Here is a 19451-nt window from a genome sequence, read left to right as displayed (position 1 = left end):
ACACAGAAAAATTCTAAAAGTGTTGTTTGTACTTACTGTCTCTAGTTTTTTCTCTTCCCATTTTCCTATTGAAGAATATGTTCCAATCATCACTGAGTTGTCCTAAAAAAATAAGTGAAATAATGCATGTCCAATTTATAACATAGTTCCTGATACATGGCTAATACTAAAAAAAAAGTGTGGTTATTGACTATTTTTATATAACCTTACTCTAAATAATAGACTATATGTCACTCATAAATAAATTGCATTAAATAAAAAGAGATAAAAGAAATTTTAGATCTTAGAGGGATTTTTAAAGGTTAGCCCTTGCCTCTGAATAGGCATCCATAAAGACTATTCCAGAAGGAGAGCTTTAAAAAGAAATTACCAAAGGAGATTTCACTCTCAGCTTTTCCCAGCAATTATTCTCAGAAAGTTTGAGCTAATGTTTAAATTTCCAGGAGCAGTTTAATCTCTTTCCCTCTTGTGTTGTCAAGAATAGGGGAAAAAATGAGAGCAATTGTTCACATGCTGTCAGTCCTGATGTACTCCCTGAATGTTGAAAGAATAAAGAGTTTTAAAGCCTTATTATCATCTGTTGATGAATAGATATCCTGATTTAATGTAGAAATCTTTTGCATCATTTCTTTGTTATATTTTAAAAGAATAATAGCTATTATTTTTATTTTAAAATGTTACATTGGTTGTAGTAATGTTAATTTCATGATCTTATACGTTATATTGGACATTATATAATAGAATGTCCTTGTTTGTTGAAAATACACATTAAAGCATTCCTAGGGTTTGGGGCATTGTGTTAGTAACTTGTCAAATGAGTCAGGAGCTTTTTTTTTTTTTTTTTTAACTACACCTTCAAATTTTCTGTAGTTTCAAGAGTGTTTCAAAATTTAAAATACATATGTAACTTTAGTAAATATTTAAAGAAAAATATAACCATGATGTAAAATTTATAATTAAATAAGAAAGAGATAGTTCAGTTGAAAAAAATTAAGAATATGAATAGGCAATTCGTTGTAGGACATAGCTATCAACATGTGAAAAGATGTTTTGCTTTGAGTTTGGGCAAATGTATAATGACATATCTCAAGCTTTTCTGGGCCTGCCTGGTGGTGCAGGGGTTAAGGTCTCAGCTCTATCAAGCTATCACCAGCCACTTCAGCATGAGTTAGATCCCTGGCCAGGGAGCTAACCCACATGGTGCTGAGCAGACTTCTGTCTCGCCCACTGCTCTCCTCAGCAGTGTGTTTCAGTAGATCTGCCTGTTCTACTCCCCATTCTGTCTCTGGCGATTCCTCTCACCCCCCGCATCTCCGACCTACACCCTACTTCTTATATGCATAAATTAATAAAAATAAATCTTTTTAAAAAAGAGTTAGGCTTTTCTGTTGTCTCTTTACTCTTCGTTAATTAAAAAAAAACCCTATTGTCTTTTTTTTTCTTTTATGCCATTAACATGTTTGGAGAGTCTCACAATCTGAATTTGTCTAGATATTTACATGATTGTTTCTTAATGATTACATCCAGAGTAAACACACTAGGATGGTGATGGTGTGTGCTTCTCATTGCATAATATTAAGAAGCACTAAAATTATGTCAATCTGTCTCATAATTGTGGATGCTAAATATAATCACTTCATTATGGTGGTATTTGCTAGATTGCTCTGTGTAAAAATACTCTCTATACTTTGTAATTAGTAAGTAATTTGTAGCAAATACTCAGCTCCATGTGAATAACACATCCTAGCCCATATAACACTTCATCCTGTGATTTAGTAGCTGGTGAAAATCTTCCCTCAATTAACTTGCAAAATGGTGATGTTTTTCTACTTGTCATAACAAAATGGTAAGATTGTTCTCTATATCATTCCTAAGAAATTATTTCAGGGCCTCCTCGGTGGTGCAGCGGGTTGAGCTCTGCGCGGTGAAGCTGTCCGCAGCCTCTGTAGCGTAGGTTCAATTCCCAGCCGGCCAGGGGGAAACCCACATGGCATGGCAGACCTCTCCTGTCTCACTTGCTGCTCCCCTCAGCAATGTCTTTGGTCTGTCTGCCTGTTTCTGCTCCCCACTCTCTCTGGTGAATTCCCTCACCCTCCCACGCCTCTGGCCTGTACCCCAGTTCTTGTATAAATAAATCTTTTTTTTAAAAAGAAATTATTTCATAAGAAAGAAACTTACAATTTTTTAATAATAAATTTTATTTTTATATTCCCCATACAATTGCAACCCCCCCATTCTGACCCCAATCCCTCCCCTCCCGCCCCCCACCCCCCAAAAAGTGTCTCTGGTTCATAGTTTTTTGTTGATTTTGATTTTCACTTTCTTATAGTTATTCATTTGCCTGGTCCCTTATTTAAGTTTTCTAGATTCCTGCTATGAGTGAGACCATCCGGTATTTTTCTTTTTCTTTTTGGCTAATTTCACTGAGCATGATCCCTTCCAGTGCCATCCATGTTGCTGCAAATTGCATGTGTTTATCTTTTTTGAATGCTGAGTAATATTCCATGGTATATATGTACCACATCTTCTTGATCCAGTCATCTATTTTTGGGCATTGGGCTGTTTCCAAAGCTTAGCTATTGTAAACAGTGCTGCTATAAACATAGGGGTGCAGGTGCTCTTTGGAATTGATGTTTCTGTGTCCTTTGGGTAAATACCTAGGAGTGGAATTGCTGGATCATATGGAAGGTCTATGTTTAGTAGGTCAAGAAATCTCCACACAGCTCTCCATAGTGATTGGACTAGTTTGCACTCCCACCAACAGTGCAGAAGAGTTCCTTTTTCTCCACACCCTCGCCAACATTTGTTGTTGCTAGTTTTTTTAATATGTGCCATTCTCACTGGTGTGAGATGGTATCTCTTGGTAGTTTTGATTTGCATTTCCCTGATTACAAGTGATGTTGGACATTTTTTCATATGCCTGTTGGCCATTTGCATTTACTCTTCAGAGAAGTTTCTTTTTAGCTCTTCTGCCCATTTTTTGACTGGGTTATTTTCTTTGTTGTTGTTGAGTCTCATCAGCTCTTTGCAGATTTTTGTGATCAGTCCTTTATCATTAGTGTTGGGTGCAAAAATGTTCTCCCAGTCAGTGGGGTTTCTCTTTGTTTTTGTTATTGTCTCTTTTGCTGTGCAGAAGCTCTTTAATTTGATGTAGTCTCAGCTGTTTATCTTTGCCTTCACTATCACTGCTTTGGGTGATGTATCTGTAAAGATGTCTTTGATGTGCAAATCATGTAGTGTTTCGCCTATATTTCCTTCTATATATTTTATGGTTTCAGGTCTTATGTCTAGTTCTTTAATCCATTTTGAGTTGATTTTTGTGTATGGTGTGAGGTAGTGGTCAAGCTTCATTCTTTTGCATGTAGCGACCCAGTTTTCCCAGCACCATTTATTGAACAAACTTTCTTTGCTCCATTGCATAGTCTTTGCTCCTTTGTCAAAGATTAGTTGACCATAAATCTGTGGGTTTATTTCTGGATTTTCTATTCGATTCCATTGGTCTGTATGTCTGTTCTTGTTCCAATACCATGCAGTTTTGATGATTATGGCTTTGTAGTATAGTTTGAAGTCTGGGAGTGTGATGCCTCCATTCCCTTTTTTGTTTTTCAGGAGAGCTTTGGCTATTCGGGGTTTTTTGTGATTCCATATGAATTTCATCAATAATTGTTCTATTTCTTTGAAGAATGACATTGAAATTTTGATTGGAATAGCATTGAATCTGTATATTGCTTTTGGTAGGATGGCCATTTTAATAATGTTTATTCTTCCCATCCATGAGCAGGGGATGTCTTTCCATTTCTTTGTGTCTTCTTCTATTTCTTTTAACAGTGTTTTATAGTTTTCTTTGTATAGGTCCTTTACCTCTTTTGTTAGATTTATTCCCAAATATTTTATTTTTTTTGTTTCAATAATAAAAGGAATGGTTTTTTTGATTTCTTCTTCTTCAGATTTTTTGTTTGTGTATAGGAAGGCTACTGACTTTTGTGTGTTGATTTTGTATCCTGCCACTTTCCTGAACTGATTGATGAGTTGAATTAGTTTTTCTGTGGAGTTTTTGGGGTTCTCTATGTATATTATCATATCATCTGCAAATAGTGATAGTTTGACTTCTTCTTTTCCTATTTGGATTCCTTTGATGTCTTTCTCTTGTCTTATTGCTCTGGCTAGAACTTACAGTATTATATTGAAAAGCAGTGGTGAAAGTGGGCATCCTTGTCTTGTTCCAGATCTTAATGGAATTGCTTTCAGCTTTTCACCATTGAGAATGATACTGGCTGTTGGCTTGTCATAGATGGCCTTTATGATGTTGAGGTATGTTCCTTGTATCCCAAGAATTTCAAGGGCTTTTATCATGAATAGGTGTTGCACTTTGTCGAAAGCTTTCTCAGCATCTATTGATATTATCATATGGTTTTTATATTTCTTTTTGTTGATGTGTTGGATAACGTTGATTGATTTTCGGATGTTAAACCATCCTTGTGTCCCTGGAATGAATCCTACTTGGTCGTGGTGAATTATCTTATGGATACATTGTTCGATTCTGATAGCTAAAATTTTGTTGAGTATTTTTGCATCAGTGTTCATTAGGGAGATTGGCCTGTAGTTTTCCTTTTTTGTGTTGTCCTTATTCGGTTTTGGTATTAGTGTAATGTTGGCTTCATAGAACGTGTTTGGTATTGTCTCTTCCTTCTCAATTTTTTGGACGAGTTTGTGAAGGACAGGCACCAATTCATCTCTGAATGTTTGGTAGAATTCGTTTGTAAATCCATCAGGTCCTGGGCTTTTGTTTTTGGGGAGGTTTTTGATTACCATTTCAAATTCGCTGCTTGTAATTGGTCTGTTTAGGTGTTCTATTTCTTCTTTATCTAGCTTTGGGTGATTGTAGAGTTGTAGGAATTTGTCCATCTCCTCTAGATTGTTGAACTTGTTTCCATACAACTCTTCATAGTAGTTACTGATTATTCTTTTTATTTCTGCTGTGTCCATTGTGATTTCTCCTCTTTCATTTCTGATCCTGTTTATTTGTGCTTTCTCCCTTTTTTCCTTTGTGAGCCTGGCTAGGGGTTTGTCTATTTTATTGATTTTTTCCGAAGAACCAGCTCTTGGTTTCATTGATCTTTTGGATTGTTTTTTTAGTTTCAATTTCATTTATTTCTGCTTTGGTTTTATTATTTCTTTTCTTCTACTGGTTTTGGGTTTTTTTTGTTGTTCTTTTTCTAGATCTTTGAGCTTCGAGATTAGGTTGTTTCTTTGAGTTCTTTCTTGTTTCTTGATGTGAGCTTCTATTGCTATATATTTTCCTCTTATTACTGCTTTTGCCGCGTCCCATACATTTAGGATATTGGTGTCCTCCTTGTCATTCAATTCAAAGAATTTTTTAATTTCCTCTTTGATCTCCTCATTAGTCCAGTGGTCTTCCAGTAGTGTGGTTTTTAGTCTCCATGAGGTAGGAAAGTTCCTTGCCTTCTTTTTATGGTTTATTTCCAGCTTGATGCCTTCATGGTCAGAAAAGATGGTTGGTATGATTTCAATCTTGGTGTATCTGTTGATGTTTGTCTTGTGCCCCAGTATGTGATCGATCCTGGAGAATGATCCGTGTGCGCTTGAGAAAAATGTGTACTCCGTTTTTTGGGGGTTTAGTGTTCTATAGATGTCTGTTAAGCCCAAATGCTCTAGGTCCTTATTTAGAGCTTTAGTTTCTTTACTTATTTTTTGTCTTGTTGATCTATCCATTGTTGATAGTGGTTTGTTGAAGTCTCCCACTACATATGTGTTTTCTCTGATGTCTGAGAAACTTACAATTTTTTAGCTTGTATATGCATTGCATAATAACATGCACTTTGTTATATTAGAAAATTAAATTTTTTTATATTTGTCACTTTTGAACAGGGGGACCTGGGCGATCTACTATGCCAGCTCCAGGAAACACTGCAGCTTTTCGTGCTTCTCTCTGGACCAATATGGAGAAACTTGTGGATCATATTTGCACTGTTTGTGGACAGGTAAATATTTTAGAGGGTGGAGAGAACATTCAATATTGATTAGCTTTTGGTTATTCCAAGATGTATGACCTTGGGATGGTTTCTTAAAATCTCTGAACATTCTAGACCAGATGGACTTAATAAACATTTATAGGGCACTGGAACCAACACCCCCCCTCCCAATAGTACATATCCTCTAGTACACAGAAGACGTTCTTGAGGATAGACCACATGCTGTGTCATAAAACAAGTGTTGGTATATTCATGAAGATTGATATTATATTATGTCTTCTCTAATCACAATACTATCAAACTAGAAATAAAACACAAGAAAATGAGAAAAATTCTCCAGTATGTGGCCATCGAACAGCATACTACTGAATGACTATTGGGCTATGAGGAAATCAAAGGAGAAATTTAAAAATACCTGGAGACGAATGAAAATGAAGATAAAACTACCAGAGTGTATGGGACTCAGCAAAAATAGTGCTAAGGGACACATATATAGCAATACAAGCCCACATTAAGAAACAAGGCAGAACTTATATAATCTAGCCTTACAGAAAAAGAACAAATAAAATCAAAAGCCAGTACAAGCAAGAAAATAATAAAAATTAGAGCAGAAATAAACAAAATATAAATAAAAGGATAGTCCAAAAGATTAATGAAAGCACAAGCTGGTTCTTTGAAAAACTAATGAAATACAAACCTTCTTGCACAACTCACTAAAAAAAAAGGGGGGGGTGAATAAGTAGAATCAGAAATGAAAGAGAAGTTACAACAGACATCACAGAAATGCAGAAGATTATAAGGGAATATTATGAAGATCTTTATGTCAATAAATTGAACAATCTAAAAGAAATGGACAAATTCTTAAAAGAATATAACCTTTTTAGACGGACTCAGGAAGAAATAAAAAACCTGAACAGAGCAATTGCAAGCAAGAAAATTCTAAGTTATCGAAAGTCTTCCGAAAAACTAAAGCCCAGAACCAGATAGTGTTACTAATAAGTTCTCCCAAATCTTCAAGATGAGCTAATACTTATCCTTCTGAAATTCTTCCAAAAATTGAGGAGATGGAAATGCTTCCGAATACATTTTATGTGGTCAGCATTACTTTGATACCAAACGCACACAAGAACATCACAAAAAGAGAACTACACACCAATCCATGATGAACATAGAATGAAAAAAATCTTCACAAACAGTTGGCAAGGCGAGTTCAATAATATGTTAAAAATATCAAACACCATGACTAAATGGGCTTACTCCAGGGATATGAGGATAGTTCAGTATCTACAAATCAATCAGTATTACTCATGCCATCAACAATAGGAAAGGAGGGAGGGGAATCATGTGATCATATCTGTAGAGGAAGAGAAGGCATTTGACAAGCATTCAATTATAAAAACTCAATAAAATGGGATAGAAGGAACTTAACTGTGTACAGGCTGTGTACAACAAAACTATAGCTAACATCATACTCAGTGGTGGAAAGTGAAGATCTCTCCTCTAAGGTCAGATACAAGAAGGATGTCTACTTTTGCTATGACTAACCAAGATAATATAGGAAGTCCAAGCTAGAGCAGTTGAGCAAGAGAAAAATATAATAGGAATCCAAATTCAAAAAGAAGTAAAATTATCTCTATTTGCAGATCACTAAAAAACTATTAGAAATGTTAATAAAATGAAGTGGCAGGCTATAAAATCAATATACAGAAATCTGTTATGTTTCTGTATGCAAACAACAAACGAGAAAAAGAAAGCAGTCCCAGTTACAAATCATAACATACTGTGTCACAAGATGAATAAATTTGACAAGGGAGGTAAAAGACTACAGTGAACACTGTAAGACTTTACTGAAAGAACAACCCAATATAAAATGGGCAGTAGAGCTAAATAGACACTTTTCCAAAGGAGACAAGTGACCAACAAACACAAACTCATCATCAGGAAAATGAAGATCAAAACCACAGAGGAATACTACCTCACAACAGTGAGAATGACCCATGTTAAAAATACCAGAAACACCAAGTGTTGGAGAGGATGTGGAGAAAAAGGAACCCTTGTATACTCTTGATGGTAAACTGGAAATCCTTATGGAAAACAGTATGGAGATATCTCAGGATATTAAAATTCGAACTACCATATGATCCAGCAGTTTCATTCTTAGGTATCTACCTGAGGAATGCAGAAACACTAATTTCAAGGGATATGTGCTCTCCCATGTTATTGCAGCAACATTTAGAACATTTAGGTTATGGAAACAACATAAGCACCTACCAACAAATGAATAGAATAAGAGAATGTATACTACTCAGCTCGCAAAAAGATGAAATTTTGGGCCTCCCTGGTGGCGCAAGGGCTTAAGCACTGCACTATGAAGCAATCTGCAGCCTCTGCAGCATGAGTTGGATTCCCAGCCAGCCAGGGAGCAACCCACATGGCGCAGCAGACTTCTGTCTCGCCCACTGCTCCCCTCAACAGTGTTCTTTGGTCAATTTGCCTGTTCTGTTCCCACTCTGTCTCTGGTGAATCCTCTCACCCCCCACTTCTCTTGCCTGTACCCTCCCGCTCTTGTGGTGATGGTGCATGGGTGCCTTGGGGAAGGAGATTCTATGGGGACTCAATCTGAGGGGGTGGGGGGAAGCAAATATTGTCTAAAAAAAATGTAAAAAATGATAAATGTTAAAATTAAAAAAATGAAAAAAAAACACTGAATGTTTTATGGAAAAAAATAAATAAATCTTTAAAAAAAAAGATGAAATCTTGCTATTCGTGACAGCATGGATGAAACAAACGGATAATTCTAAGTGAAATATGTCATAAGAAAGACAAATGCTGAATGAAATCACTCTTATATTCGGAATATAAAGAAATAAAACAGAGGAACAGACTGAACTAGAGGGGAAGGTGGGAAGGGTGGCTAATGGACTATGGTATAGTATTATGGGTGTGGTAAGGTATGGTATGGTATGGTATGGTATGGTATGGTATGGTATGGTATGGTATGGTATGGTATGGTATGGTATGGTATGGTATGGTATGGTATAGTATGGTACAGTATGGTACAGTATGGTATAGTATGGTATGGTAAATACATCTGAAGAGGTGAACCTGTACCCTAAATCATGTAAATTTTATACACCAGTATTACCTCAATAAAAGATAAAATAATAAAGTGATTTGTAATTTAAAAAGGTTAAAAACAATCTCTGAGCATTCAAAATGCCTATATAATTATAGGTCAAAATTATAATGTATGTAAAGGTTATAAATTTATGTAAATGTTGTAGCAAAATGTCGTTTTCCTTCCTTTGATGTTTCTTAGTGCCTTCGCTTTGTCTTATTTGAAAATACTCAATTACATATATATATATTCTCTCTCCCCTGTTTTAGGTTCAACATCTACAAAAAATATTAGCCAAAAAAAGAGATCCTGTTTCTCACATTTGTTTCATTGAAGAAATAGTTAAGGTATGTTTAAATGAAAATATTCTTATCTCTCTTGAAAAATACAGGCAGTTATAATATAGCATTGTGTTCCTACCTTACAAAGTAGTTACCTGTACAGCCATAGAGACAGCCATACATTTTCTTTACAATGTATGCATGAGCACATTTATTCCTTGAGTATATATAACTATAATACTATTTATAGGCTAATTTCTGAAATGTATGAACTATTTCCATTTTCTGTCATATAAATATTTCTAAGTTCTATAGAGAATCGATCTGAGGGAAGGGAAACAAGGAGGGAAAAGGAGAGAGCAGAAAACAGGAGGTAGAGGCCTATGGGTACTTTGGTGGTGGGAAAACTGTGGCGACCATAACTGAGGGGAGAAATCCTGTACTGTGAAAAAAATAAACAAGGATGTTTAACAAGTAAATAAAAAGCTCAATAGATAAGATGCAAATTTTTTATAAATAAAGGTTTAATTAGTAGCTGTTATGTCTTATAAAGTTTTAACTGAAGATGGGAGGATTTATTCAGTTGTTATTTTTCCAAAAATCACATTGTTGTATTCAGTTTCCATATTGTGAAATCTCCTTCTGTCATGGGCCTTGTGAATTCTTTTCATGGCCCATGAATGAGTCTACATTTTATTCATTTATTTTGATATGTTTTATGATTGATTAAATAATTATTCTATTTATTATTTAAACCTAACACCTAGTGCTCCAAAGAAAAAAGTTCTCTGAGTATTTTGTGTCATGGTATGATAATTTCCTTTTTAAGTTCAAAATTTTAAATATTTTTTGAACGTTTATTTTTATTTATGCGTATAAGACCTAGGGTGTAGGCCAGAGGTATGGGGGGTGAGAGGATTCACCAGAGACAGAGTGAGGAGCAGAACAGCTGGATCTACTGAAATACACTGCTGAGGGGAGCAGCGGGTTAGACAGAAGAGGTCTGCTGTGCCATGTGGGTTAGCTCCCTGGCTGGGGATCGAACTCATGCCACAGTGGCTGGTGATAGCTTGATAGCGCTGAGACTTTAAAAACCCTGTGCCACCAGGGGTGGCATTTTAAGTGCTTTATGTAGTGTGTTGGACATCTCCTACATCAACCAAATTTGTTGATATGCTGTGTGGATTACAGCACTCAGCATATAGTCTTGGCTCTGTTTTTTTTACAGTAAAAGCATATGAAGCAAAATTAACAGAGGGAAAAGTGCAAAGGTTGAATTCTAGAGGAAACCATATCTAAGCTTCCAAGTATCCTCTCTGACTTGGGTTAGACAGGATGCCCTTAATTTCAGCAGTGAGTTGTGATAGTGTGTATGAAATGTCTTCCAGGGAAGCTCACCTGGAACCTAGGAGTCTAGAGTTTTCATCAAGGGTCAGTTACTACTGCCTTAAAACATACCAAAACTCTAGGTTTCCCAAAAAAAGAACAGGTGTTCATCATGTACCATATTTTTACAAACAGTTTAGATATAGTGGTCACTCTTATCAGTTAAATGAATCATTGGGGCACTCTCAAAATCCAAGTCTGAGGTGCCAGACAAGCCCCAACCTTTCAAAGCAGGCCTTTTCTGCTTATAGCAGTCTCATCAGCTGTGTTAACTCTGTTTTGCATGTGGACTAATATTAGTACTTACCTACTTACATTAACCTGTTTTTTTTATTTTAATTGTGTGAAAGATACAATAAGATATTTTTAATCCATTTGTATTAATTTTTTACATTTACTGGTGAATGGGATAACTAATATCAGATGTTTGTTTTTCCAGGCAAGTAACTGCACATGCAGTGTTATCATTCATTTCTAAATTTGTCCATCTCTCTGCCCAAAGTACTTAGGTTAGTCTTTATGTGGAGTGGCTTGATTTTTTTTTAAAGATTTATTTATTTATGCATACAGGAACTGTGGTACAGTCCAGAGATGTGGAGGATGAGAGGATTCACCAGAGACAGAGTAGGGAACAGAACAGGCAGAATGACTGAAGTACACTGCTGAGGGGAGCAGCAGGGAAGTCAGAGAGTCTGCTGTGCCATGTGGGTTTCTCCCTAGCCAGGGGGGGGATTGAACTCGTGCTGCAGAGGCTGCGGATTGCTTCACAGTGCTATGCTTAACCCCTTGTGCCACCAGGGAGGCCCTGAAGTGGCTTGATTTTAAGTTTATACTGTGTAATCCTTTGAATCTGTTTTTATTCCTTTTTGATAGCTTAATTAATAATCTAACAATATAAGAACGGTTGTAATGAAACCATATTCTAATGAATAAGGGAAAGATTTAAAAATTTAAAAGGGTAGTACCATTTACAAATACTTATGTTTGTAATACGTAAGTCTCAGCGCTATCAAGCTATCACCAGTTTGTATACTTACGTATTACAAACTTTTCTATGTAAAAGCTCAACAGTTGTCAACAGTTTTAGTGAACAAACACTGGCAACTGGGCAAGATTTTAAATACATGTAAATTACTACCAATTAAAAAGGATTATTAACAATAGGAATATATGCTTTCAATTTGTTGACCCTTTTCATTTAATTAGAAAAATTTCTCACTGAATTAAAACCAATAAAGATTGCTTTTCAAACATTCTTTTAGACTAAGAATATTAACACATAAAGCACATGTACATTGTTTAATTAAATATCCAGTGTAGTAGATATTTGTTCTTTTAGGGTAATATTTATGAAAAAAAATTCAATCCCTTTGGAATTCATTGTACTCATTCTTACGTACTCCAAAAATATAAGTTATTTGTGAAGAGTGCAAAATGATTTCTGACCCTACATATCTGAGAAGGAAAATAACACATAAATTTCATTGCATTTATTAGATTTTCCTAAAATAGTATTTTTTTTAAAGATTTATTTATTTATGCATACAGAACTGGGCTACAAGCCAGAGGTGTGGGGGTGTGTGTGAGAGGATTCACCAGAGACAGTGGGGACAGAACAGTCAGAATGACTGAAATACACTGCTGAGGGTAGCAGCGGTAACTCAGGAGAGGTCTGCTGCACCATGTGGGCAGCTCCCTGGCCTGGGATTGAACTTGTGCTGTGTGGCTGTGGATAGCTTCATCGGTTGTATCTTAATCCCTTGCACCACCAGGGAGGCCCCCTAAATAGTATTTTTATTGTAAAGCTATAAGCAATTTTTTTATAATTTCATAACTACCATTGAGAATATTATTATGTTAGTTAAAATAATTATCGATAGCAGTAGACTCTTTGTAAAAAGTATAGGTGTTGTAGAATGAAGTGAGACCCTAGTCTGGTACCCTTAAGATCTTCAAAAAATTTTAACTTGAGTAAATGATGATACATCATCATAATTTCTTTGGTCATTAACAGTGATACCTGGATCAAAATTTCTAATTCTTTTGCAATCTCCTTTTAAGGAAAGGGTGTTATGAAAAGAATGCTCTAACTACATTACTAGTTTTTGCAGTTTCAAGTTTTTAAAATAGATGTATCTTTTTCTTTTTTTTTTTAATACACTGCTGAGGGGAGCAGTGGGCATGGCAGGAGAGGTCTGCACACCATGTGGGACCCTTGCAGGCAGCTTCGCAACCCAGCGCTCAACCGCTGCGCCACCCGGGGAGGCCCTAAAATAGATGTATCTTGGTTAAAAGTTCTTTCTTCAGTGTCTTTTGCCTTTAAACTAATGGGTGTGTAGTTTAAAAATTAAATAAAACAGTATAAAAATTTAAGATGAAACAGTATTAAAATTATGACATGCTTTCTACAATATACATTAAAACAATGTTTCTTTTTACTAGGGAGATCATGTCAAACAATTACCTTTTTAAAATTGAAATATGGAGGCTTCCCTGGTGTCCTACGGGTTAAGTCTCAGTGCTATCATAGTTGTGGCCTGGGTTCTATCCCCGGCCAGGGAGCTAACCTACATATGGCACAGCAGACCTCTCCAGTTTCAACCACTGCTCCCCTCAGCAGTGTATTTCAGTAAATCCACCTGTTCTGCTCCCCACTCTGTCTGTGATGAATCCTCTCACTCCTCGCAACTCTGGCCTACACCCCAGTTCTTCTACACACAAAAATTAAATAAAATAATTGAAATCTATCTAGAATTTTTTTTAAGTTTATACATTAAAATTTACATAAGTAGTAGTCCATGTTTTGAAATTCACTGAACTTTGAATTGGTAGTTTCTCTTTGGCTTATAGTATGGAATATAAACAAAATTACACCATGAATTTCATGTCACTTAGGAACATTAGGACACCATTTCCAGGTTTCTTTGTTTTTAAGGCTTTTGATTCCAATGCCTCTGTAATTTACTCAACTCTCATGGAATTTCCATATTTGATTTTCTCTTGCTTTGTTTCATTTCTACAAAAAATTGTTTTGTATTTCCCTTTGTTAAATATTTATTGTAATTATCACTTTGTTGCAGCTTAATACTTACATAGTTTAAGAAAATTTAATAATCTTCATTCTTTAAGCAGCTTTAGGTTTACAAAAAACTAGCAGAAATTTTATCTGTTATTACTTTATCATAATATGTTATGCATTATGGGGCCTCCCTGGTGGCGCAGCGGTTGAGCGCTGGGTTGCGAAGCTGCCTGCAGCCTCTGCGGCGCCAGTTCGATCCCCGGCTGCTCCCCGGCCACCGGAGGAGGGTCCCACATGGCGCGCAGACCTCTCCTGCTGCCCGCTGCTCCCCTCAGCAGTGTACTTCGGTCCTTCTACCTGCTCTGCTCCCTGCTCTGACTCTGGTGAATTCTCTCACCCTCCCGTGCTTCTGACTGTACCCAGTGCATGTACAAACAAACAAATAAATAAATAAATAAAAATATATGCCTCTTTAAAAAAAAAGACGTTATGCATTATGAAAAACCCATGGTACTTTAACAACACAATAATCTAATATAAACTATGGATCTTAGTTAATAATATGGAAATAATAGTGGTTCATCAGTTGTGACAAATGCATCACATCTCTGCAAGATGCATATTTTATGCAAATGCTTAATTTCATGTATCCACCATTACAATATCATACAAAAAATAGTTTCACATCCCTAAAAGTTCCCTAGGCTCTACATATTCATTGTTTCCCTAGTTCTCTCCCCAACCCCTGGTAACCACTGATAGTGTTGCTTTTTCAGAATGTCATATTATTGCATTTATATAGGTACACTTTCAGCCTTTTCTTTCAATTAGCAATATGTGTTTAAAGTTCCTTTTTGTTTTTTCATAGCTTGACAGCTCATTTCTTATTTTTCACTGATTAATATTCTATTGTATCAGTACACTTTGTTTATTCATTTTTGAAGGATATCTTGTTGCTTCCAGTTTTTGATGATTATGAAAAAACTGAAGTCAATATTCTGTGCAGGGTTTTTGTATGGACATGAAATTTCAAAGCATTTGAGTAAACACCAAGAAGTATACTTGCTGGGTCATTTGGTAGATTGTGTTTAGCTTTGGAAGAAACCATTTAACTGTCTTCCAACATGGCTATATCATTTTGCATTCTCACTATCACAAGAAGGAGACTTCCCTGCCAATATTTGATGTTGTCAGTGTTTTGGATCTTAGCTATTCTAATAGGCAGATAGTGGTATCTCTTTGTTTTAATTTGTGTTATCCTATAGATTTTTTAAAAATTATGTTTATGAGAGAAACTTTATTAAGATTCTAAGACCTATCTGTGGGAAAATGAACTGTCCTGCTAGTTTTTGTCATTATTTAATAAGGTATATCTGTTATAGTATCCATGTGCTTAAAATACTCTAAAATAATTTTTAATAAAGTATACTTTTAGCAATTTGGAAAGCCAAATCATACAAGGTTTTCTTAGTGAACCCCTATTCTAATAGTGGCAAAGATATGATAGTACAGTGATTAGGAATTGGGGCCTCCAGCCCTTTTATCATATTGCTAAGTTTTGCCTCCATGATTGTGCAAAGAATATCACATATCAACTGAGGATGGTAATACCACATATAGAACTGAGGTGTTCTGACAAAAATGAGATTGTCTTGGTAATTTGCTATCATGATTCTTATTTCAATCTTTTTTTTTTAAGTCTTAAAACTTTTATTTAGGGGTTTCAAACTGACTACATACTACTATTATGTGAGAAAGTCACTTTCATCTAAAAGTTCTAATAACACAATATGCTTATACACTGATTCATGCAGAGTATCAGATGTTTAATTTAGGAAATCATGCATCCTTAAATAGCCAGTATCAGGAATTGACTAAGAATGTCACAATTGTATATCATACTTTAAAGAATCATGGGCTTATGACCTGACATTTAGTAATTTGGTAACTATAAAAAAAGTGAGAATGATTTTGCTAAGTTCTGTCCTTATAAAAATTACTAAATCATTTATATTCTTAGGTAATAAAAAATGGATTTACGTAAAAAACTTTTATTTTTGAAGTTAATACTGCCAAATCTGCTTTGGTTTTTGCTAAGATATTTGATTCCAGATAACAGAGAGATGTACATTTTAATATTCAAAATCTAATCTTAGAAATGTTCAAGAGGAGAAATAAATCCCACATCATTTTGGTTTGTGCAATGCTTTCTTACTTAGATCAGAAGGTTTTGCAGTAAATGTTCATCATAGTATAAAGAATGCATCAAAGTCTAAAGAGGGCATTAATTGGTTCAGTATAATGTAAAATGGGACCAATTGTATTAGATGTAACAAATCTTAGAATATAGTTTAAATACAGAGACTTTTGAAGGCTTTTTCTTAATTAAGGTAATTAGTTCTGCTTCTGTTTAATAAGTGTTCTGCTAATTTGTAAAATTAACCTATTTTCAGTTAATACCATAAGTGAAGACACATTTCACACCTATCATATGATTTTTATGACATTTAAATGTGGAAAATACTTTTTTCTTTTTATATTATATTAAGTGAACATGAAAGGGTGAATCATTTCATTTTAAATTAGAATTTTAGGCTGTTAATTAGACATTAAAAGCTGAATTTTGATATCTTTTAAGGTCAATTAAGAGTTCTAGTATCATTATATAATCATCAATACTATATAGAACATAATGTTTGAATGTAGCAAATTGTTGACAAATTATGCAAAATTCACACAGTGGAAAACAGGTTGTAGATTCTCATCTGCAGAATTAAATGAGTTTAACTGTATGTGGGAGTGTAGATGTGATACTTTCATTTTCTAAGCCAGAAATTTTTGCCATTGAACAGAATCTTGTAATCATGTGTGTAGGATGTATTAGGGTAAATTTGGAATGTGTTGAGCATTTTGAGCAGCTATAGTACTAATAAGAATTTTAACTATGAAGAATATGTTTTCTCTTGCCCTTTTAGACATAGCAAATTATTTGATAATAACATTAATGATTTGAGTAAAAAATCAGTAGCAATAAGCTTATTAAATTTCTAAGTTAGATATTATTAGTAAAGACTCCTATCTATAAAGACAAGATTTACAGTTTTACTTGTATTGGAGCTAGATATTCTTTTTCTTTTTTTTTTTTAAAGATTTATTTTTTTTATTTATACAAGCACTAGGTACAGTTAGAAGTGCGGGAGGGTGAGAGAATTCACCAGAGCCAGAGCGGGGAGCAGAGCAGGCAGAAGGACCGAAGTACACTGCTGAGGGGAGCAGCGGGCGGCGGGAGAGGTCTGCGCGCCATATGGGACCCTCTTCCGGTGACCGGGGAGCAGCCGGGGATCGAACCAGCGCTGCAGAGGCTGCGGGCCGCTTTGCAACCCAGCGCTCAACCGCTGCGCCACCGGGGAGGCCCTGGAGCTAGATATTCTTAAGGGCCCTCTTGCTACAGTACAAATAAAATGTAAATAAGAAAAGCATATTTTTTTCTCTTTTTTAAAGAAACATTAATTTTAAACACTGTATAGGTTTTAGGGTACAGTTTCTCACCTGGGCAACTGTAATTTTATACCACACCCACTACCAAATGTCCTGTCACCAACTACCACTAAGCTATACCCTGTCCACTCCTTCCCCTCTGTTAACCATTATTTTGTCGTCAGAACCTAAGAGTTTTTATTTTGTTTGTTTGTTTGTTTTCTTCCTCTTTATATTCCACAAATGTGTGAAATCATAGTATTGTTTGTTCTCCTTTTGACTTATTTCTTTACTCATTTTTCTGTCTTTGGGTACTTGGGTTGTTTCCATATCTTGTGAATTGTGCTGTAGTGAGCATAAGGGTACATTTGTCTTTTCGAGTTAGTGGCTTCATGTTCTTTGGGTCAGTACCCAGAAGTGGGATCAGTAGATCACATGGTAGTTCTGTTTTCAGTTTTGTGAGGAACCACACACCATCTTGCATACTGGCTGCACCAATTTACATTCCACTGACAATGGAGGAAGGCTTCTTTTTCTCCACTCCTCTCCACATTCGTTATTTGACTTTTTGATAAATGGTCATTCTAACTGGTTTGAGGTAAAATCTCATTGTCATTTTGATTTGCATTTCCCTAATGATTATCCAGGTTGAACATCTTTTCTTGTGTTTTTCAGCCATCTATGTATCTTCTTTAGTGGAGTGTCTATTTAGATCCTTTGCACATTTTTAAAATCTGGTTGTATTTTTTGTTGTTGAGTTGTATGAGTTGTTTACATATATTGGGTATTAATCCCTTGTCTGATAAATGTTTTGCAAATATCTTCTATTCAATAGGCTATCTTCTTGTGTTGATGATGGTTTCTTTTGCTACGGTGAAGCTTTTTAGTTTGATGTAGTCACACTTGTTTATAGACTCTATTTCTCTTGCTGTTGGAAATGAATCCACAAAGACATTATTAGTAAGGCCGATGTCAAAGAGCTTATCGTGTATGTTTAGTTATGTGTAAGGTTTTAGATTCATGTCTTTCATCCATTTTGAATTGATTTTAGCAGATGATTTAAAATAATGGTCTAGTTTCATTCTTTTGTGTGTGGCTGTCTAGTTTTCCTGGCACTATTCTCCATTAAAAAGCATACTTTTAAATGCATTGTTGGCTCTGCAAAAACTAAGAGAACCTCTGAGGAGTATCTGTACATATGTATATACATACACATTCACATACACACCTATAGATATACATATGAATTGGCACAAGTAGATCAAATAGTTGAAGCTATAGTGGGGATATGTGAACTATACATCATTACAACAGCTGTAATTATTCTGGTGTCAAATATTGGGTATTAGATCAGAATTTGATTGCAAATAGATAAAAAGGGAATGATGATGGAATTGTTCTAAAACTGTGTTGTGCTAATGGTGCTCAAGTATATGAAACCACTAAAAGTCATATCTATTTTCTAAGGACTGATAATCAGAATATATACATTATATAGAATACTATATATACAAATACATATATTGAGTTGTTAAAACTCAAATAAGGTGAACAACTCAATAAAGAATGACAAAAGGATCATCATTTTTCAAATATTGCTGATTCTGGACCTAGGGTTAAGTTTGAATATCTTGTGCTAGTAAGTAAGGAAATGGTCCAAAGGTAATAATCAAAACAATTAAGGACAATAATGAAATTTGAACTTCCTGAATGAAATAAAAATTCAGAGATCCATATTGCAATCCATATAGAGAGACATACTGACAAATGAGAAATCAGTTACAGTTAACTATCATGAATATAGGAAAATGATGAAATTAAAAAGATAATTATTTTCTAAGTATTGTGGAAAGTTTTGATTCAGGCAGTAATCATCAGTGAATGCTGAATCTAAGGAGTGTTTGATGGAACAGGATATTTAGATAGGTTTAAGGTATCTCCTCAGTAATTATTAATTACAAAAGAAAAGGTAGTAAAAATATATACAGTGGAAAAATCAGACAACACTTGTACTTCAGTAGAGCTGCCTGTTCTGATCCCCACTCTCTCTGGTGAATCCTTTCACCCCCACATACTTCTGGCCTACACCCCAGTTCCTGTGTGCATAAATAAATCTTTTTAAAAATCTATTTAAAATATGTCTTTTAAAATTAATATTCATGGTATGACAGTACACA

General features: G+C 35.1%; 1 protein-coding gene across 8 annotated transcripts in view; it reads left to right on the top strand.

Moving 5' to 3' along the window:
* Positions 1 to 19451, top strand: part of COG5 (component of oligomeric golgi complex 5) — a gene marked incomplete at both ends in the record, with an annotated part of 167069 nt that overhangs the window by 83011 nt on the left and 64607 nt on the right. For 6 of the 8 annotated variants that reach the window (XM_084230368.1, XM_084230364.1, XM_084230365.1 and 3 more), the window contains 2 exons: positions 5890 to 6002; positions 9381 to 9458. The exons of 1 other annotated variant lie outside the window; for it this stretch is intronic. In XM_084230368.1, the coding sequence (XP_084086494.1) occupies positions 5890 to 6002; positions 9381 to 9458 (191 nt within the window). The remainder of the gene's footprint in view (positions 1 to 5889; positions 6003 to 9380; positions 9459 to 19451) is intronic. One more of the 8 variants, XM_084230370.1, reaches the window with a different exon arrangement.

This window comes from Talpa europaea (genome assembly GCF_964194135.1).
Source record: "Talpa europaea genome assembly, chromosome: 3".
Lineage (NCBI taxonomy): Eukaryota > Metazoa > Chordata > Mammalia > Eulipotyphla > Talpidae > Talpa > Talpa europaea.
Note: the sequence above shows the minus strand (reverse complement) of the source record. Positions and strands in the feature narration are given on the sequence as shown.